This window comes from Phocoena sinus, chromosome 4 (assembly GCF_008692025.1).
Source record: "Phocoena sinus isolate mPhoSin1 chromosome 4, mPhoSin1.pri, whole genome shotgun sequence".
NCBI lineage: Eukaryota > Metazoa > Chordata > Mammalia > Artiodactyla > Phocoenidae > Phocoena > Phocoena sinus.
The window spans coordinates 73687411-73710356 of NC_045766.1; the positions used below are offsets into that span (position 1 = coordinate 73687411).

Below are 22946 nucleotides of genomic sequence, written 5' to 3' on the forward strand. Positions count from 1 at the left end.
GTTAAGTGAGAAAAAGCTCTCAGCAAATAGAACAAAAGAATGAACAATGGACAATAGGAGAGAAATGATACGGAAATGAGAGAAGCAATCCAGGAAGTCTAACATGTAACTAGTGGGGATTCCAGGGAAAGAAAACCAATGGAAGGGATGATACTATTTTGATATATGTATACGTGTGTATGATGTGTATGTGTATATTTATGAAAATTTCCCAGAGTAAATGATGGGAATCCATTTGAAATGCCATGAATACCCTGCACAATAGAGAAAAAATAAAAGCCCAAGCCAAAGCACATCACGGTGAAATTTCATAACACTAAAGATAAAGAGAAGATTCTAAAAAGAGAATGGCATCAGCCTTCTCAATAATATCCCTGAAAGCTAAAAGACAAAAGAGCAATTTTGTCTAGCATTTTGTCCCCAGCCAAAAGACAAATCTGACATGCAAGATTTCAAAAAACGTTTATGCCAGCATTTCCTTTTCTGGAAGCTATTAAAGTACATGCTCCAGCAAAACATAAGAAGAGGGAGAAAAAAAGCAACAACAACAGGAATTGGAGAAGATAAGAGATCATGAAAAACAGAAGATCCAACAGAAGAAGTCAAAGAGGGGCATCAAAATCTATCTCACTACAAGGATGTCATTGGTCTCAGTTCTAATGAAGTTCATATAAGATGAGAATGTTCTGTACATTGCAATACTTAATATATTTGATTACTTTATATATTAATATATATATCAGTTATCCGAATTTTAATATTCTGGGGTTATTCAGCTGTTCTTCATATGTTGGTGTTTCATCTCATGATCAGTTTTCTGAGAATGCACCACATATCAATGTTATGTGGACTACTTCCAAAAAGCCAGAATATTGCGAGTGGAATCTCGTTTTAGACCCATGGATCTTTCATCTTTTTAAGTTTTGTTAATGTATAATGGACTTAAAGTATACAATTTGACAAGTTTTGACATATGTCTCCATCCATGAAACATCCTCACAATCATGATAATGAAAATATTTATCATTCCCAAAAGTTTACTCTTTACACCTTTGTAATCTCTCCTTCCCACCTCTCCCCTCTCTCCACCTCTTTCCCATTTCCAGGGACTACTTGTATTGGTATCCTCTTATAAGGACACTTGACACTGGATTTAAGGCCCACCAGGATAATCCAAGACAATGATCTCATCTCAATATCCTTAATTACATTTGCAAAGACGCTTTTTCTAAGTAAAGTAACATTCACAGGTTCCAGAAGTCAGGACGTCACCAATCACCAGTGGTGATTTTTGGAGATCACCATTCAACCCACTACCTCACTAATCTGCTTTATGTCACATAAATTAGTTCGAGTTTTCTAGAATTTTATATAAACAATCAAACAATATGGTCTTTTGGGAGGGCGTCTGGCTTATTCCATTCAATACAATTATTCTGCGATTTATCCATGTTGATTCGTGTATCAATAGTTTATTCTTTTGTATTGCTGAATAGGAATTCATTGTTTGGAATATACCACAATTTGTTCATTCATTCACTGGCTGATAGATACCTGTGGCTGTGTCCCCAGCACCTCATCCCTCCTCAAGTGGAAAAAAAAAACTCCCCCCTCCTCCACCCCTCCAGGCAAGGAAATGGCTGTTCCCGTGAGAGAGTTCACCTGGCCTTCAGAAGAAGCTGAATCAGGCACTCTCTGCCCCTCAGTCAGAGTTTGGGACCAGAGCTGTGTCCCAACCACCTTCTGCTACTAACTGGTTGTTAGCAGTGACTGTGGGCAAGTTGAACTGCCTCTCTGGGCTTCTCTGTCCTCATCAGAAAAATGAAGGGGTTGGATTAGAGGATCTCTGAGATAATATCTTACCTATGATCTCCAGTTTGGGTTATTTACACAGGAAAAAAAGAAAAAAAAAAAAAACCCTCCTCTGCCATTCCCCTCAGGGCTGAAGTTGGTGGTTTCTGGGATTAATCAGTTGACTCAGATCTCTGCAGTGTCAGCGCTTTTCCTTCCTAACAAAGGGGAGAGGTGAGGATGGTAGGGCGGCTCAGAGACACTCCTGGTAGAAGCAGAGATCTGACTGATTAGGGCCCAGCTGCAGACAGGGACACAGTGACTCCTGCTGCTTGCCTCTCAATCTCAAGGAAATGATTCTCAGGGTCCAAGCTGGGGTCCTCACAGGACCAAGCCCGTGGGGAAGGGGCTAGGGAGGAGGGCCCACCTTGGGATTGGGGAAGGGATGCAAGAGGAGACAGCACTGGCCAGCATTCCACCCATAACCATTCTACCATTCTTACCTTCCCCCTTCCTTGCAGTTTCAGGGAGAATTCCTGTGTGAGGAGTTGCCTGCAGAAGCTGGATGGGCTTTCTTTTGGCCTGCTTGGTACAGTGAGAGCTAGGGTAAGCAGGCCTGGCTGGCTTTCATAAGTAAAAGTGTGGTTGGCTATTATTTGTTTGCTTGTTTTGCCTTGTATGCTGCGCCCCTCCCACTCATTCACTAGTTCAGCAGACCTATATGCTGAGTGCAGGGGACACAGAGACGTGAGGCATGTCCCACCCCATTCTTACTGCTGAGTTCATTAGCCCAGAAGAGGAGACAGACAGAGCTAGTAAACAAGATGAGAAGTGCCAGAACAGAAAAAAGACAGCCTTCAATGAAGAGGGTTAATGAGTATGTGGGAAGGAGGTCATGGAAAAATCCCAAGTCGAGAAAACAACCAGTCTAAACACAGGGCAAAGTACATTCAGTATAAATTTACTTACTTACAATTATTTCTCGTTTTTGGAAAGTCCTTTATTGTTCTATAGATTCAATAAAAAGGGCAAAATAGTTTAGGGAGAAACAATTTAAAAGCAACCCAAAGGTCATCGGTCACAAAAGCGTACATCCCTTGCCTGTTTCTTGCTCACCTTTCTGAATGTGTGTTGGACAGGATGTTTCTCAGGCAGAGGGAAGATCCCAGATGCTGCTCCCTGTCTCCTGTGTCCTGCCCTCCCTTAATTCTGCTCTTGAGTGTCCGCATTCACAGCCATGCCCCTCCCCTTGCTTTGCTACCCTGGGAACCACTGCTCTCTGAGGAGGGGTTGGCCAGTTGGCTGAAGAAGAATATCCCCCTTAGGAGGGCTGTGCCACTGATAAATGACAGCGAAGCGTTCCCGTGTGGCAGTCCACACAGCATGGGGCAAATGATGCCAGAAGTTCCAAGTAGAAGATTCCATGCAAGACATAAATGTTTTAAACTGATTGATGGTAATTTAAATTTTCTCACAAATGCAGCCTTCCTCTCCCCCCTCCACTTATACTGTCTATAAGAGAAACTTTAAATAAAGACACAGATAGGTTGAAGATAACAAAATGGAAAAAGATCTGCCATGCGAACAAAACAATAAGCACTATATAGCTGGTGTGGCCATATTGATATCAGACAAAATGGGCTTTAAGAAAAAGAGTAGCAGCAGACAGACGGAGACGCTTCACAATGATAAAATACCAATTCCATTAGAAAGTCATAACAGTCATGAGTGTGTATGTACCTAATATACATCTTCAAAATACATGAAGCAGATGTCACCCACACCGACACTAAAATGAGAGATGGGGTGGGGTTGGGGCTGGTTGCTGGTCAAGGCGAAGGGTGTAGTTTCAGAGCAAGAACGTGACCTTCCCAGACCCTGGGGGGCCAGCCAGACACAGGAGGAGAATCCTGGGGAGGGGAGACAGAACCTGGGTGATGGGGAGCAGAGAATGGGTGTTACATGGAGTTTCTAGGCTAACACAGGAGCTCAGTAAATATTCGTTAAACTCATGACGAAATGAAAGCCTAAATCATGCTATTCAGATATAAGAGACTGAAGTTCCTCTGGCTGGATGAGGTGGGGAAAGTGTCCACCCAGGAGGCGACTCAGCCTTAGAGCTGCCCTGGCCGGTCACCCCTGCTCCTGAGACTTTTCCCACTGAGGCCCTCCCCCAGGGGGATGCTGGAGTGGGTATCCTTCTCCTGCCTGAATCAGAAGAACAGAGAGCATCTGTGTTGGAAATCTCCATGGAGTTGGCTTTGGGCTTTCCCAGACTTTAGCCAGTGAAGTGACTTTGCCTTCATAATCCAAGGAAATGTTCTTCTCTCTGGGTTTTCAGGTGAGGAATGAACCCTCGATTTCTGCCAATTGCCTCCTTTTCCAGAAGAATCTCTCTTCTTCCTCTCCCCCATCCAGATCAGCATGGCCCAAGAGCTTGGATACTGGGTATCCTATAAATCTGGGTTTGAATCTCAGGTCTTCCCCTTATTTGCTGGCTATGTGACCTTGTCAAATATTACCCAAGCCTGCTTCTTCCTCTGTGAAATGGGGAAAATAATGCCTGCCTTGCAGGGGCATTTCATGAAAATGTATGTAAAGTGCCAAGCACATAAAAACTTCAAGATAGGGTGTCCAAAAGATGGACCCATTAAAAAGCTCAAGATACCGTTTCTTCTCCCACCCCAGGCTCTTAACATAAACACTAGTTTTGTCTCTTTATTAAAAAGAATTTCTTGGGAATTCCATGGTGGTCCAGTGATTAGGACTTGGTGCTCTCACTGCCAGGGCCCCGGGTTTAGTCCCTGGTCGGAGGACTAAGATCCTGCAAGCTGGGCAGAGCAGCCGGCCAGAGAAAAAAAAAAAAAAAAGTTAGCTTATAGGCAGCCCCAAGGGTAAGATGTATTATCTAGTGGATACAAATATCAATTTTTTTAATAATTAAAAAAAATATTTGGCTATGCCAGGTCTTAGCTGCGGCATGTGGGATCCTTGCTGCCGCGTTTGGGATCTCTTTTTTTTAGTTGCAGCATGCAGGATCTAGTTCCCTGACCAGGGATCGAACCTGGTCCCCCTGCATTGGGAGCGAGGAGTCCCAACCACTGGGCCATGAGGGAAGTCCCACAAATGTCAATTTTTAAGAAATATATTATTTTGTAATAGAGCAGAGATAATTCCTCAGGTACTATCAGAGCTTAAATGAAATTTTCTGTAAATCTTCCAATGCCTGTTTAGCCTAAGGAAATAACTGGTTGGGTACTCAAAGATGTTATATAAAAGGATGGTCACTGCAGTGTTGTTTGTAAAAGTCAAGCTTAGAATCAAATTATAACTATTGAGGATTATAAGATAAAATAAGTTATAGTAATTTTTTACAATACAAAATTTTTTACAATTTTTTACAAAAGTGTAACCTTTAAGAAGATTCTGTAGAAATATATTTAATTGCATGGAAAGGTGTTCTTACTGTACTAAGTGAATAAAATAAATTATAAATTAGCATTGTAGTGTAGTTCCATTTTTATTATATATGTGCATGATATTTGAATGGATATATGTTAAATGTGTTTATCTCTGGGTGTGGGAGCATGGATAGCTTTTATTTTTATGCATAACTATCTTCTAATTTTCCCACAATGAACATGTATTATATGTATATGAGATAAGGGAAAATGAACATGGAATCCTTTTTATCCTTATTTTAGACCCTTCAACACCCTTTTGATTTTTCAAATTTGGTTTCTTCAAGGCCATTCTTAAGAAGATGCAGGAACAAAGTTATATCTAGGTGAACGACTTAAAATGGATATCAAAGGCAGTCTTTTTTAAAAAATATCTTGTTAGATATTGGTTTGTTTGTTTTTTTTTTTTGCGGTACGCAGGCCTCTCACCGTTGTGGCCTCTCCTGTTGCAGAGCACAGGCTCCGGACGCGCAGGCTCAGCGGCCATGGCTCACGGGCCCAGCCGCTCCGCAGCATGTGGGATCTTCCCGGACCAGGACACGAACCCATGTTCCCTGCATCAGCCGGTGGACTCTCAACCACTGCGCCACCAGGGAAGCCCTGTATTTTTTTTTTTTTAACTTATTTATTTATTTATTTTTGGCTGTGTTGGCTCTTTGTTGCTGCATGCGGGCTTTCTCTAGTTGTGGCGAGCAGGGGCTATTCGTTGTGGTGCATGGGCTTCTCATTGAAGTGGCTTCTCTTGTTGCAGAGCATGGGCTCTAGGCACGCAGCCTTCAGTAGTTGTGGCTCGAGGGCTCTAGGGTGCAGGCTCAGCAGTTGTGGCACATGGGCTTAGTTGCTCTGCGGCATGTGGGATCTTCCCGGACCAGGGCTCGAACCCGTGTCCCCTGCATTGGCAGGCGGATTCTTAACCACTGCGCCACCAGGGAAGCCTCTCAAAGGCAGTCTTGAATTTTTTTTTTCACACCAAAAAAGAGGTGTGAATGAAGGGGAAACAGATGTTCCTACTCTGTTTTAGTATTATTGTTCGTTTGGTTTTTTTTAGAAACCACAGATAGCACTGTGGCCTCCCCTCAAGTGATTGCTTTGTAAAGTCCCGAGTCCCCTTCCTTGTTCCAGTTGTTTAAAACAAGACAACAGGCCCCAAATAGAGTCACTTATGCTAACCACACATCACCAAACCGGGACTTAATATTTAACTTAATTATAGTTTCAGCTCTCCCCGAAATGGAATCTTAAACCAGTCAACCAGGAACTACTTGGTCAGCACTAGTGAGGTAATCTGTTCGTTAGAGCCCTGCCGTCCCCTAAAGGAAAGTGTCCTTGCCACAGCCAATACATTTTTTGCTAGTATAACTTCCTTGCCCCCATTCCCTCCTATAAAAGTTTTTCATTTTGTACAGCTCATTGGAATGCCTTTCTATCTGCAACATGGGATGCTGCCTGCTCCATGAATTGTTGAATAAAGCCAACAAGATCTTCAAAGTTTACTCAGTTGAATATTGTTTTCTAACACTACTCACTGCAGAGTGAGATGCTCAAGTTACCAGCACAGAGCACTTATCCCAATGGCTCTAGGACTTAGTTTCCTGGGTATCTCAAAACTGGGAAAAGGGCACAGGATAACAGATACATATCTGTCCCCGGAAAGAAGATATCTATTTCTCCTATAATAAATTAATAAAATAGTCTTCTGATTTAAAAATGGTTCCTGGGAATTCCCTGGTTGTCCAGTGGTTAGGATGCTGTACTCTCACTGCCGAGGACCCGGGTTCAATCCCTGGTGGGGGAACTAAAAAAAAAAAAAAAATTCCTGAGAATTTGCCTAGCACGGATATTCCCTGAAAAACTGATTGAATGCCTTTAAACATTTATTGAGTAAATGTCCTAGGTTTGGTAAGAAAAAAATAATAAAATAGGGTCCTTTCCTTAAAGGAGTCTGAAGCCTAGTTGGGGCAGACCGACATATAAGTAAATAACTGTAAAAAAAAAATATGAGAAAGGTCATAACCGATTTTTTTTTTTTTTTTTTTTTTAGCGATACACGGGCCTCTCACTGTCGTGGCCTCTCCCGTTGCGGAGCACAGGCTCCGGACGCGCAGGCTCTGCGGCCATGGCTCACGGGCCCGGCCGCTCCACGGCATGTGGGATCTTCCCAGACCGGGGCACAAACCCGTGTCCCCTGCATCGGCAGGCGGACTTTCAACCACTGCGCCACCAGGGAAGCCCCATAACCGATTTTTGAACAAAGTGATAGTAGCACTTGGACATGATAACTTGAGGTTTTAGGGATGAATGGGAAAAATCGCTACCAAGCCAGAGGAAGTATCAGGAGGAGGAGAAAATTGTGTGTCACAACTTTGAATAGCCAAGTTATTTGGGCAGAAAGATCAGTTTCTCTCCTTGAAAAATTGATGACCAGACTTTGTGTACAGGGTACTTCAAGGTACCACAGTCTGGTACACCCAGTGAGTGCTTCCCATCAGGGTACCATAGTGAATGCTTGTCTAGGAAGCAGGTTCGAAAATTCAACTGAGGTGTTTGTAGAAAATTATCAGATATCTCCAGGGCTTCAAGAAACACTTAAGATAGAACTCAAGTATGGCTTCAGCCAAGTGCTTAACTTTTCTCAAACACTTAAAAGCGTTACCTTTTGCTAATTGTGTTACTCAACCTGCTGACAATTTATGCGGCTCGGATCTTTCCGGGTGTGTTGCGGGGGTAGGTGGAGCGAGGAATGGAAAAAATAATGGCAGGCAAGATAGAGGCCAAGAGGGAGACGTCAGATTGCAACCTTCAATTTCTTTTTTATTTATTTATTTATTTTTGGCTGCGTTGGGTCTTTTCTGCTGCCCGGGCTTTCTCTAGTTGCCACGATCAGGGGCTACTATCACACTCTTTGCGGTGTGCGGGCTTCTCATTGCAGTGGCTTCTCTTGTTGCCCAGCCCCGGCTCTAGGCGGGCGGGCTTCAGTAGTAGTGGCACAAGGTCTAAGTAGTTGTGGCTCACAGGCTCTAGAACGCAGGCTCAGTAGTTGTGGCTCACGGACTTAGTTGCTCGGACCAGGGCTCAAACTCGTGTCCCCTGTGCTGGCAGGCGGATTCTTAACCACTGTGCCACCAGGGAAGTCCCAACCTCCGATTTCTTTTGAGTTTCAATTTTTCTTTATGTGATCACCGACCTGAATGGTTCCAGTACCTACTCTGATCTTAACCTTCCTCTTGACTTTCTCTCTCTCAACCAGTTCTCCCGGATTCCTGGGTCTCCTGGCTTAGCAGCTGACCACTTCCCTTGTAGGTCCGCCCTTCTTTCCTAGCCCGATCCCCAATTTCAGCCCTCACCCAGGAGCCCTCTCTGCCTCAGCGGCAGCCGCGAGCGAGGCCAGGCCAGGTGGGGAGGCCGCATGCCCAGGGGGCGGGGCCTGGCAGCGGCCGCGGGTGGAGGGGCGGGCTCGGCTAGGCGAGGCGGCGCAAGCGCACTGTGTCCGCCGTGCCGAACCGCAGCTATGGAGCAGGCGGTTCCCGACCCCGAGCGGCGTTTGCAGCCTGCGACCCTAGAGCCGCTGGGCCACCCTGACGCTGGGCTGGAGTCTGCGGTCGGTGAGGAAGCGGAGGGGGCCCGGGACGAGGGCCCCGGGGACGGCACGGTGAGGAGAAGAGGCGGCAGAGGTCGCCCGGCCTGGGTCGGGGCCTAGCGGGCAAGGCTGGGCTGGTCTAGCCTGGCCGGGGCCGGTGGGCTCGGCCGAGAGGCCCCGCGGTGACTGGGAAGCGGGGTGGAAAAGTCGGGCCACGGGTGCAGAGTGGGGGTTCTGAGTAGGGGGCGAGCGCCGGGCGCTGCAGGACCACGGGAAGGGTGAAGGGGGCGCGGCGGAGGGCTTTCTGTGGGTGCGGCTCGGCGGGCGTGGAGATGGGGCCCGGGAAGCGCCAGGCTGGCGTAGGTGCGGTTTTCAGGGTCGGGGAGCCTGGGAGTTTGGACCTGAAGAGGAACGCAGATGTTTCTGGCATCTTGTAAGGGGTTGTGCGGAGAAGGCTTAACGGAGGCACCGTGGGCAGTGGCAGCGGTGTTTGAGAAGGAAGAGAATGGGGGACTTGCAGAACAAGTCTGGGGCAGTAAGGGTGGTTGGCTTGGTGTCACCATCAGGAGATGGAGCAAAGTGTTAGAGTCATGAAAAAGTACAAGTGAAAAAGATTTAAAAGAAAACTCCTTGTTTGACTGTAATTTCTTCATTTGGGGTCGGTGCTGTATCTCCCAGTGGAGACATGTCATGGATATCCCATGTATCTGCTTTGAGAAGCTCCTTTGGTAATTAGTGATTTTCATTTGCTTGAGGAAAGGAGAAAATGCATCAGTTTATATTTGTAATTGCTTTTATTCCGAAGTGTTTTCATGCATAATGCAGGATGAGTAGACCAGGTTGAACTGAAGCGATTCAGAAACTCAGTGGAGTACTTCTCATCAGACCACCCTAATCAGAGTGTGCATTGCTCGTCCATTTTGCTTCTTTTTTTCTGAAACAGGTGTTAGTGCTAATGCAAAACTGCCCATCCTTATGGTCAATGGATAAAGAAAAGTTAAAGTTGTTTGCTGACTGAAGCTAGAAAGACTTAACTAGCTAGGAACTTCAACATTGGAGTTGAACGTTTTGCCTACTTGGGGGAAATGTCGAGATACATAGGATAGCATGAAGACTTTTATGGGTGAATTTTAAGTTTTTCATTTAATTTCTTCCCAAATTCTAGAATTATTTGTGGAGAAGTCAGTATCTCATACGAAATGTGAGAAAAGTGTGTGTATTCTGTAGTGCATAAACTTGGCTCTTAAATGAGTTGCTTTTTTAATGAAGGTTCCCATCTGTGACTTAGTTTTTCTGTTCTCTTAAAAAGAAAAGAAGGGAGGGAGGGAGGGAGGGAGGAAGGAAGGAAGGAACTTTTATCGTGAAGTATACCATTAATGCAGAGAAGGGTCTCACAAAATAATTATCAGTTCCTTTGAAGCCTCCATATATTCTCCTGGGTTACATCCACTCCCTCCACCACAGAAGTAATCTATATTCTGAATTTTGTATTAACAATTCTCTAGCTTTTTAAAGACAATCTTATGGTAAGTGTCCCTAAACAATATGTTGTTTAGTTTTACTTGATTTTGAAATTTACCTAAGTGGACTAGTTTTACTATGACTTCCTTTCTTTGCTCTATAATGTTTTGGGGATTCATTGAAAATGTAGCTTAGTTCATTTATACTCATGGCTCTTTAGTATGCCGTTTTATAGATATTCTATAGTTGATTTCTCTTTTCTTCTGTTTACAGACACTGGCGTTGTTACAAGATTCTTGCTATTTCTAAGTTACTACTACCATGAACTTCTTCCTGCATATTCTTGGCGCAAATGTCTCATATAAACTTAACAGTGGAATTGCTGGATTATAGGGTGGTAGCATAGGATATAGGGTAGTAGGTAGTGCCAAATTGTTTTTTAGAGTGAATATACCAATTTGTGTTCCCATTGGTGGTGCCTCATGCTCTCTGTCCTTATCAACACTTAATATTTTCAGACTTTAAATTATTTGCCAATCTTGTGGATATGTGTTAAAGCAATTTTAGATTGTTTCCAAAGGTAAGAGTCATATATTTTGTTAGCTACATCATGAGTTTAATTTTGATTATGACTCATGATGAACATTTTGGTAATTTTTTTGTGAAAGCCTTTGGATACTTAATTAACTAAGATGAAGTTACAACTATAATATAAAATCCATTTATGTTTATTTAAAAGTGTTTATAAATATCTCATTAAAAAAAAACCTATGTGTTCAGTTTAAGATATTTGAAAACCCAAATATGCCATCGTACAGTAAAAGTTGTAGTTACGCAGTATTACCTGACTCTTCAGTAAACATGTGTTGCAGGAGACCATTCATTATTGCCCAAACTTAAGAGTTTCCTCAAACAACTCTGTAATTTAGTAATTTATAGAGATATAAGCCATTTGGACAAATATTTCAGAATCACCAGGAGTTTAAAAACACACATTCACATGCACTGTGTACGTTGTTCCCTCCTCCTAAAAGATTCCCCAGTCTCCTCCTTAGAAGGTCTGCTCGTCCCTCTTCCTATCCCCTCTTCCACTCCAGTCCATCCCCAGTTGAGAAGTATTGCAGTAACCACAGCCAGGCTGCTACTGTTACTGGTAGATAGGAATGTGGTCTGGGCAGACATGTAAGTTACATTTGTTGTTTGTGCTAGGCACAGTAAGGCTCTACTTTTCATTTAATTTTCAGAAATTAACCCCCAAAAGACATATAAAGATGAGGAAGCAGAGGCACAGAGAGAAGTGATTTGGCCAAAGTCACAAGCTAGTCAGTGGCATGGCTGGGATTTGAGACCAGGTCTGCCTGGCGTTGATATCAGTGCTTTGTTCATTAAGGCATGCAGCTTCATTCCAAAAAAAAAAGTTAAAAATAGTCTTGTAAATTGTAAAATACTGTACTTAAAATTTTTTCCTTTAGTTAAGATTAAGTTGTTATGTTAAGAAGAAAAAGAGGTGTAAGCGATGTGTTGATTTATCAATCAGTTTTTCACCACAAAGATACCTATGCAGATAGTGGGCAGAGATGGCAAAAAGCCTCATCAGCCTTATTTTTGACTGCACATTTTGGTTGGAGAGGAAATTGTACCAGTTGCCCTACACCTAGGGGTAGTGGAAAGAAGCACTGTCTAAGGGTTGCAAATCTTTTCTGGTTTTAAACGTCACTAATTAAGATTCTTTAAATTCTGTTGTAAACTCTTTTTCTGTATTCTCTTATTTTTCTTTCTGTGAATCTTCATCCTCTTCCTTTCCATTGTCTAATTAGAAGTCTCCTTTCTTTTCATACTTTTTCCTTGTAAGGAAGAGTGTATTTTTTTTAAAGTATTGTCAGTTTTATTTAAAGTAGTTTAGAACATGAAAAATGAGAGATGAATTCAGTCTCCAAGAGAGTAGTAATTAGTCCTGGCAGAAGAGAGAGGAAATAGCAAGGGAATGGACGTAAAAATACTTTTTTAGGCTGGAAGATTCCATTGAGTTGGCAGTTAACAGTATTTGCTCAGAGAAGAACCACTGCCTAAGGGATGCATAATGATTTTTATAGGGAGAGGGGTCTAGGCCTAGCAGTGCTGGTCACGGCTAAGACTGCTTGAGCAACCGATGCTTGAAAATGCCTATACACAATTAGCACCTTCACAGATTGGCAGCACAGAGCTGAGTGGAGGAGGCCAGAACTGTGGGGAAGGTTTGAGGCATTTGTGGGTGAAGATAAGCGTTTGTGGGTGAAGATAACATGAAAAAGGAAAAGAAAATGTATAGGCATAGTTACAGAATTTATCAGTTTAGTAGCAGATAATTAAGTCATTCTCAAGAATGTTTTCCTCATTTTCTACCTTGGCAGCTCTCAGATTTTTTTGAAGGCGACTCACAGTACAAAATACATTTTTAGTCATAGTCAGTATACATATACTTGTATACATAAGCGTTGTTTCAGGAAACAATACTTAATCATTACTTCACGTAGTGCCCTCTTATATTTCTCTCTTCTTTTTCTTTTTTTAATTAATTAATTATTATTATTATTTTTGGCTGCATTGGGTCTTTGTTGCTGTGTGTGGGCTTTCTCGAGTTGCGGCGAGTGAGGGCTGCTCTTCGTTGCAGTGCAGTGGCTTCTCTTGTTGCGGAGCATGGGCTCTAGGCACGTGGGCTTCAGTAGTTGTGGCGCATGGGCTCAGTAGTTGTGGCTTGCGTGCTCTAGAGCTCAGGCTCAGTAGTTGTGGCACATGGGCTTAGTTGCTCTGCGGCATGTGGGATCTTCCCGGACCAGGGCTCGAACCCATGTCTCTTGCATTGGCAGGCGGATTCTCAACCACTGCGCCACCAGGGAAGTCCCTTCAGTTTGGGTTTGCCTGATGTTTTCTCATGATTAAATTCAGGATATGCTGCTTTGGCAGAAATTGCCACTAAAGTGATGCTGTGTTCTTCTAATTGCTTCTTACCAGTCTGCACACGATTAGATTTGGTCACTTTTTCTGCCAGTCTTCTCCAATATAAAGTTACTCTTTTTCCCTTTGTAATTAATTTTTTGTGGACATAATTTTTTTTCTTCCAGTTTTTTTTTTTTTTTTTTTTTGCGGTACGCGGGCCTCTCACTGTTGTGGCCTCTCCCGCTACGGAGCACAGGTTCCGGATGCACAGGCTCAGCGGCCATGGCTCACGGGCCCAGCCGCTCCGCGGCACGTGGGATCCTCCCAGACCGGGGCGTGAACCCGCGTCCCCTGCATCGGCAGGCGGACTCCCAACCACTGCGCCACCAGGGAAGCCCTTTCTTCCAGTTTTATTGAGATATAATTGGCATACAGCACTATATATGTTTAAGGCATACAGCATAATGATTTGACTTGCAGTATTCATGAAATGAACATCGATCAGCTCATATAGATAGAAAATTTAATAAATAGAAAAGAATTTTTTTTTTCTTGTGATGAGAACTCAAAGGATTTACTCTCTTAACGACTCTCATAGGGGCTTCTCTGGTGGCGCGGTGGTTAAGGATCTGCCTGCCAATGCAAGGGACCCGGGTTTGAGCCCTGGTCTGGGAAGATCCCACATGCCGCAGAGCAACTAAGCCCGTGAGCCACAACTACTGAGCCCACCCGCCACAACTACTGAAGCCCATGCACTCTAGGGGCCCACATCCCGCAACTACTGAGCCTGCATGCTGCAATTACGGAAGCCAGTGTGCTTAGAGGCTGTGCTCCGCAACAAGAGAAGCCGCTGCTTGCAGCAACTAGAGAAAGCCCACGTGCAGCAAGGAAGACCCAACGCAACCAAAAAGAGAAAAGAAAACAACCCTCATAAATAACATACAGCAGTGTTAATTATATTTATCATGTTGTATATTCCATCTGTAGTACTTATTTATCTTATAACTGGAAGTTTGTACCTTTTGACTGCTTTCATCCAGTTCTTTTTCCCCCCATACCTCGCCTCTGGTACCACAAATCTGATCTCTTTTTGTGGGGACATACTTTGAAACTATGAAAATATCTTGTTCCTCATCAAAATTTCTCTTTATTTGTCTGTTTCATTATGGACTCATGGATTTTATTTTATTTTTTAAACTTTATTAAGGTATAGTTTATATACCGTAAAATTCAGCCATTATAAGTATATAAATTCAGTAATTTTTAGTAAATTTGCAGAGTTGCACAACCATCACTGCAACCTAGTTTTAGAACATTTCTGTCATTCCCCCAAATTCCTTCATTCCCCTTTGTAGTTAATCCCCCTTCCCACCCTTAGCCCTAGGCAACCACTGTCTGCTTTCTTTATTTATTTGTCTTTTGGGTATTTCATATAAATGGAATCATACACTCTGTTGTCTTTTGAGTCTGCCTTCTTATAATGTTTTTGAGGTTCATCCATATTATAGCATGTATTAGTCACTTCTTTTTGTTACTGAATAATATTCGATTGTACAGATACATCACATTTTGTGTATTCACCATTTGATGGAAGTGGGGTTATTTTCAGTTTTTAGCTATTATGAATATTACTGCTATGATGAATATTTATTCCTGTGCAAGTCTTTGTGGGGATATATGTTTACAGTTCTCTTGAGTTAGACTTGTAGGAGCATAATTGCTGGGTTATATGGTAAGTTTATGTTTACTTTTTAAGAAACTGCCACTGTTTTCCAAAGTGGCTGTACCATTTAGCACTACCACCAGCAATTATGAGGCTCACATTTCTCCACATCCTTGCCAGCACTTGGCATTGTCTATCTTTCTGATTTTGGCCATTCTAGTGGGTGTGAAGTGGTTTTAATTTGCATTTTTCTAATGACTCCTGGTGTTGAGCATCTTCTCATGTGCTTATTGCCATTTGTATGTCTTCTCTGGTGAAATTTTATTCAGATCTTTTGCTTATTTTACAATTGGGTGGTTTTCCTTTTTACTGAGTTGTATATACGTGTTGTTCAGGTATTCTGGATACAAGTTTTTTCTTTTTTTAATCAGTTAATGAGATTCTTTCCCCCCCTAGGCTGTGGCTTTTTTCTTTTTCTTAATGGTGTCTTTACAAGAGCAAAAATTTTTAATTTTGACAAAGTCCAGTATATCAATTTTTTTTCTTTTATAGGTTGTTGTTTTGGTATTGTATCTGAGAACTCTTTGTTTATCCCAAGATCACGATGATTTTCTCCTTTGTTTTCTTCTAGAAATTTCAGTTTTAGGTTTTTTTTTTTGGCCATGCCGAGCAGCTTGCAGGATCTTAGTTCCCCGACCAGGGATTGAACCTGGGCCCTCGACAGCGAAAGTGCAGAGTCCTAACCACTGGACCACCAGGGAATTGCCCAGTTTTAGCTTTTATATCTGAGTATGTAAGCCATTTTGAGTTAATTTCTGTGTACTGTGTGAGTAAAGGGTCTACTTTTTTTTTTTTTTTTTTGCCTGTGGCTATTCAGTTGTCCCTGCACTGTATGTTGAAAAGACTCTCCATTCGCTGTTGACTTGCCTTGGTGTGTTTATTAAAATCAGTTGATCTCAAATGTAAGGGTTTATTTCTGGATTCTCAGTTCTGCTGCATTGACCCATTGATCTCTATGTCTGTCCTGCCAATACCTCACTGTCTTGATTAGTTTAGCTTTTTAATAAATTTTGAATAGTGTAGGTCCTGCAACTTGTTATTTTTCAAAATTGTTTTGGCTATTCTAGGTCCTTTGTATTTCCTTATAAGTTTTAGGAACAGAGTATCAGCTTCTACAAAAAAAAACCCTGCTGGGGTAAAGTATTTTTAAAGGAACAATATGTTAGTATGTTTTATAATATTTCAAGCATGTCCTGTATGCCTGATGCTTCTTTGTCATTTGGACTTTATTATTGTGAAATCTAGGACAAATCTGGTCTTTATTCTTTTATAGTGGTCTTGTTCTTTATTTTTCTGCCTTAATCTTCTTAGGATTTTTTTTAACATCTTTATTGGAGTATAATTGCTTTACAATGTTGTGTTAGTTTCTGCCGTATAACAGAGTAAATCAGCTATACGTATACATATATCCCCATATCCCCTCCCTCTTGCGTCTCCCTCCCACCCTCCCTATCCTTCCCCTCTAGGTGGTCACAAAGCACGAAGCTGATCTCCCTGTGCTATGCAGCTGCTTCCCACTAGCTAGCTATTTTACATTTGGTAGTGTGTATATGTCCATGCCACTCTCTCACTTCGTCCCAGCTTACCCTTCCCCCTCCCCATGTCCTCAAGTCGATTCTCTATGTCTGCGTCTTTATTCCTGTCCTGCCCCTAGGTTCGTCAGAACAAATTTTTTTTTTTGATTCCATATATATGTTAGCATATGGAATTTGTTTTTCTCTTTCTGACTTATTTCACTCTGTATGACAGAATCTAGGTTCATCCACCTCACTACAAATAACTCAGTTTCGTTTCTTTTTATGGCTGAGTAATATTCCATTGTATATGTGTGCCACATCTTCTTTATCCATTCATCTGTCGATGGACACTTAGGTTGCTTCCGTGTCCTGGCTATTGTAAATAAAGATGCAGTGAACATTCTGGTACATGACTCTTATTTAATTATGGTTTTCTCAGGGTATATGCCCAGTACTAGGATTGCTGGGTCGTGTGGTAGTTCTATTTTTAGTTTTTTTTTTTTTTTGCAGTACGCGGGCCTCTCACTGCTGTGGTGGTCTCTCCCATTGTGGAGCACAGGCTCCGGACGCGCAGGCTCAGTGGCCATGGCTCACGGGCCCAGCCACTCCGCGGCATGTGGGTTCTTCCCGGACAGGGGCATGAACCTGTGTCCCCTGCATCGGCAGGCGGACTCTCAACCACTGCGCCACCGGGCAAGCCCATATTTTTAGTTTTTTAAAGAAGCTTCATACTGTTCTCCATAGTGGCTGTATCAATTTACATTCCCACCAACAGTGCTAGAGGGTTCCCTTTTCTCCACACCCTCTCCAGCATTTATTGTTTGTAGATTTTTTGATGATGGCCATTCTGACCGGTGTGAGGTGATACCTCATTGTAGTTTTGATTTTGCATTTCTCCAGTGGTTAGTGATGTTGAGCATCCTTTCATGTGTTTGTTGGCAATCTGTATATCTTCTTTGGAGAAATATCTGTTTAGGTCTTCTGCCCATTTTTGGATTGGGTTGTGGTTTTTTTTGGATATTGAGCTGCATGAGCTGCTTGTAAATTTTGGAGATTAATCCTTTGTCAGTTGCTTTGTTTGCAAATATTTTCTCCCATTCTGCGGGTTGTCTTTTTGTCTTGTTTATGGTTTCCTTTGCTGTGCAAAAGCTTTTAAGTTTCATTAGGTCCCATTTGTTTATTTTTGTTTTGATTTCCATTTCTCTAGGAGGTGGGTCAAAAAGTATCTTGCTGTGATTTATGTCAGAGTGTTCTGCCTATGTTTTCCTCTAAGAGTTTTATAGTGTCTGGCCTTATATTTAGGTCTTTAATCCATTTGAAGTTTATTTTTGTGTATGGTGTTAGGGAGTGTTCTAATTTCATTCTTTTACATGTAGCTGTCCAGTTTTCCCAGCACCACTTACTGAAGAGGCTGTCTTTTCTCCATTGTATATTCTTGCCTCCTTTATGAAAAATAAAGTGACCATATGTGCGTGGGTTTATCTCTGGGCTTTCTATCTTGTTCCATTGATTTACATTTCTGTTCTTCTGCCAGTACCATACTGTCTTGATTACTGTAGCTTTGTAGTATAGTCTGAAGTCTGGGAGCCTGATTCCTCCAGCTCTGTTTTTCTTTCTCAAGATTGCTTTGGCTCTTCGGGGTCTTTTGTGTTTCCATACAGATTGTGAAATTTTTTGATTCTAGTTCTGTGAAAAATGCCATTGGTAGTTTGATAGGGATTGCATTGAATCTGTAGATTGCTTTGGGTAGTATAGTCATTTTCACAATATTGATTCTTCCAATCCAAGACGCATGGTATATCTCTCCATCTGTTTGTATCATCTTTAATTTCTTTCATCAGTGTCTTATAGTTTTCTGCATACAGGTCTTTTGTCTCCTTAGGTAGTTTTATTCCTACGTATTTTATTCTTTTTGTTGCAGTGATAAATGGGAGTGTTCCTTAATTTCTCTTTCAGATTTTTCATCATTAGTGTATAGGAATGCAAGAGATTTCTGTGCATTAATTTTGTATCCTGCTACTTTACCAAATTCATTGATTAGCTCTAGTAGTTTTCTGGTAGCATCTTTAGGATTCTCTATGTATGGTATCCTGTCATCTGCAAACAGTGACAGTTTTACTTCTTCTTTTCCGATTTGGATTCCTTTTATTTCTTTTTCTTCTCTGATTGCTGTGGCTAAAACTTCCAGAACTTTGTTGAATAAGAGTGGTGAGAGTGGGCAACCTTGTCTTTTTCCTGATCTTAGAGGAAATGCTTTAAGTTTTTCACCATTGAGAACTATGTTTGCTGTGGGTTTGTCATATATGGCCTTTATTTTGTTGAGGGAGGTTCCCTCTCTGCCTACATTCTGGAGGATTTTTATCATAAGTGGGTATTGAATTTTGTTGAAAGCTTTTTCTGCATCTATTGGAATGGTCTAGGATTTTTTTCTGTATGCTGAAGATATTTAATTTTCTAAATCATTATACGTGGACCACATGCCTTTCAGTTTGGAGCTGTAGAAAAAATTTTTTCAATCCAGAAAGGATTTTTTTTGGTTTCCTTTTTAGTTATACAGATTATTATCTCTGTTCTGTTTCTTCTGATTTCTTCTTCAAGAACTTCTATTATTTAAGCATTGGTTCTTAGTTTTCCTTTTTTTAAAATCATCTTTCATCATTTTCACTTTTTGTGGGTCTTTTTTTCATTACCATTTTGGGAGAGCTTACCATCTTACTGTTTTGATTTTTTTGCAGTGTCAGTTTTACAGCCTAGAATTCTATTTTATTTTTTGCTATTTATTTTTCTTTCTTTGCATTCTTATTCTTCTGAGTTAGCTCCATGCTCATCTCCATCTGCCTTTTTTTTGTTTTTTGGACTGTTTTAATTTTATCTTTTCCCCATAATTTGTAGTATAACAATGAATGTGATATATTTTCTTTCTTGTGTGATTTAAATAAGATTAACTAAATGAGTGCTATAGATACACCAACTCTTTTCATCTACAGTCCTGAAAGTTGTTATATTAAGGTTGTCATTTGTCTTCATTTTGTCTTTAATCCTAAAGGACGCCACAGATGAACATTAGCTACTAGATGGTGAGAATTCCTCAGGCAAGCAGTGAACCACTGAACTCAGGCACCTTTTCCCAGTTATCTTCCCATTCCTAAGGACTGTCATTGTATTGATAGATACTCAGTAAATATTCAGTTATTGAATTAATAATTTCTTATTGTTCCTTTTATCACTGTTACCTGTTTTATGCTTGCTTGTACTGTTTCACTGTTTGCAACATTTTTAAAACTTAAAGTAGATTATATTCATTTTTACTCACTGAATTGAAAATAAAGAATTTCATCAGCCTTTTAAATATGTCCATCTTCTATATTTATTTGGTCTTAAGTTAGGTAAAAAGTAGTGATTCACATATCAAGCATCTACATTTGGGATGTTATTCCTTTGAATGTAAGTGTAGGATGTGAGTGTAGCATCACTCTTTAGTGATGTTCTTTAATGAGAAGTCCACTTTTAATACATCTAAAATGTCATGTCTCACTAGCACACATTATAAATCAACTATACTTCAATTAAAAAAAATAATATATTATGTCTCTCTTTAAAATACAGTCCCGGTCCCATCTTCCAGTTACCAAGTTTATCCATTTCTCAATATTTTGAATGTGTCCTTTTAACAATTATGGTATTAGTTGTGTTATTCTTGGCATTGTTTGTACTTTAGTATGACAGGATAAGCAATTTTATATCATCTCCCAAACTGTGCTGGTATTTTTATATGCCAGTCTTTAGTTTTTATGATAGTTGATTTTATTCTTTTATTTTTTCCTTCTGTGTAATTGGATGGCATAATGGGGTAAATTTATGACTCACATGCATTATATTTTTGGCTGGGAAATAACTTGCTTTATCAGTTATGTGCTTCCAGAGTTCAGAGAATTTTTCACTGGAGTACGTGATGGTAAAACAGTGCTTGGCTGTGGGCCCAAATTTTTTATATGTATAATCTCAACCAGTGAGGGCTTCATAACCCTGACGTTGAGTGGTTTGTGCTTATGTAATTTTTTGAGCTTTCTTTTAATTGAATGATTTTCTCCTGTCTTATTTTCTCTTTTAGTACATAAACATAAAACTTATATTTTATAAAAGTGTCTTGTTTGACAGCAGAGTGGTTTTTGTTTTCATTTTTGTTCTGTTTTGGGTTGGCTCTTCTCTGTCCTAATTTTAGCATTTTTACCTCCTCCATTTTTCTTTAACATTTTTGGCGGTACATCCTAAGTGTGTCATCTTTATTCATCACTGATTTAATTTTGTGTACTGTCACATAGCTTATTTTCTCTTCATAGTACACAGGTTTAATTTTCTGTATAGAGTATCATCATGGGTTTTACTGCATGCATCTTTTTCTTTAAACTTTTGGTGTATCCATCTTTTTACTTATATCTCTTCTTCACAGACTAACCCCAGTTATAATATAGTACAGAGTTTTTAATTAAAACCAACTGAACTTTAAAAGTGAGCAAGGGAGAAAAAACCAAAGCATAGCAGTTATCGCATGGTCTCACTGTGTCTTTCTTGTTTAATTTGGAGTTACTTTGGATACATTCAAGACCCTTCTTCAGTGGCACACTTCCTACAGAAAGAGCCTGTGAACCACCTGTGATGTCTTTGTCATTTTCTTTGGTGCTTTGATACAGACCTTGGGATGATCTAGCAGAAAAGAAAGAAGTCTCCTGTTGATAAAACCTGCTGCCTCAGATAAACAAGGTCCTACTGTATATAGCACAGGGAACTATATTCATTATTCTCTAATAAACCATAGTGGAAAAGAGTATGAAAAAGAATATATATATAACTGAATCACTTTGCTGTACACCAGAAACTAAAACAAGTTTGTGAATCAACTATACTTCAATAAAAAAATGAATAAATAAATAAAAGCAATATTTAAAAAAAAATAGGAAAACCTGCTTTCTCACAGTGGAGCCTGTTAATCACTGCCAAGAAGTTTAGGCAGGGACTTCCCTGGTGGTGCAGTGGTTAAGAATCTACCTGCCAATGCAGGGGACACGGGTTTGAGCCCTGGTCCAGGAAGCTCCCACATGCCATGAAGCAACTAAGCCTGTGCACCCCAACTACTGAGCCTGTGCTCTAGAGTCTGTGAGCCACAACTACTGAGCCTGTATGCCACAACTGCTGAAGCCCGCGCACCTAGAGCCCATGATCCGCAACAAAGAGAAGCCACCTCAGTGAGAAGTCCGGGCACTGCAACAAAGAGTAGCGCCTGCTCGCTGCAACTAGAGAAAGCCTGCACGCAGCAATGAAGACCCAATACAGCCAAAAATAAATTAAAAAAAAAAAGTTTAGGCAAATTTATGGTTAAATATGTGACGACTCCTGCTTTTTTTTTTTAACCTGCCTGCTAAAAATCTCACATTTTGCCATATATGTAGTATTTTATATTTGAGATAGAGATTTGACTTTGGTAAAATAAAAAGATTAGATATCAGGAACTTCCCTCGTGGTCCAGTGGTAAAGAGTCTGCCTTCCAGTACAGGGGACGCAGGGCAGCTAAGCCTGTGCGCCACAACTGCTGAGCTTGCGCACCTCAACTTAGCCTGCATGCTGCAAACTACAGAGCCCACGTGCTCTGGAGCCCACGCGACAACGAGAGAGCAAAACTAGAGAGAAGCCTGTGCATCGCAAGGAAGAGCCCATGCACCTCAAGGAAGGGCCCGCACGCCACAATGAGCACCTCAACAAAAGATCCCACGTGGCTCAATGAAGACCCGACGCAGCCAAATAAATAAATAAATATTAAAAACAGATTAAATATCAGTATTGAGCATCATTTGTCTTTGTATATAGTATTTTTAGATTTTTTTCATGTGTATTTCTGTATACGTTTATTCTTGGTTACTGTGTGAAATGTCTACATTTTATCTTAATTTTTTTTCTTATAATCTTGCCTACATTTTAATAATTAATATGGCACTTGTTAAAATAGCTTCTGGAAAAGTTTAATGTGCTACAGTATGCTGATAAAAAGGCATGGCATTTGCTGATATCATTTAGCAACCCCTAGCAACTTAAGAGATATAAAAAAGTAGCCCGAAATATGTACTAATAATGGATTTTATTAAAATAGCTAGGGTGTTTTCAATATAATTTTAAAGATTTTTTGTTGTTGTTCTTCCATTATTTTTATTCAGATGATGGAAAATAATTTTTGGTTGAAGAAGATAGAAATTAGTGTTTCAGAAGCAGAAAAGCGAACTGGGAGGAATGCCATGAACATGCAAGAAACATATACTGCTTACCTCATTGAAACAAGGTGAGTGATGAGAATTAGGCCTAGGTTTAGATAGAAAAAGTTTTGGTAGCTATTGATGCAAATTCTGTTGTATAATGGAATTGTTTACAGGTCATTGTCTTTTTAGGGATTTTTGCTGTTTTACTTTTTAACAGGTTAACAGGTGTGTCTTTTACTCTGGTACTCTTAGTAG

General features: G+C 40.8%; 1 protein-coding gene across 1 annotated transcript in view; it reads left to right on the forward strand.

Annotated features, from left to right (window-relative positions):
* The first annotated feature begins 8736 nt into the window (after window positions 1-8736).
* Window positions 8737-22946, forward strand: part of SNX4 (sorting nexin 4) — a 63058-nt gene continuing 48848 nt past the window's right edge. The window contains exons 1-2 of the mRNA XM_032630874.1: window positions 8737-8901; window positions 22653-22774. Coding sequence (XP_032486765.1) covers window positions 8761-8901; window positions 22653-22774 — 263 coding nt within the window. The 5' untranslated portion in view covers window positions 8737-8760. The remainder of the gene's footprint in view (window positions 8902-22652; window positions 22775-22946) is intronic.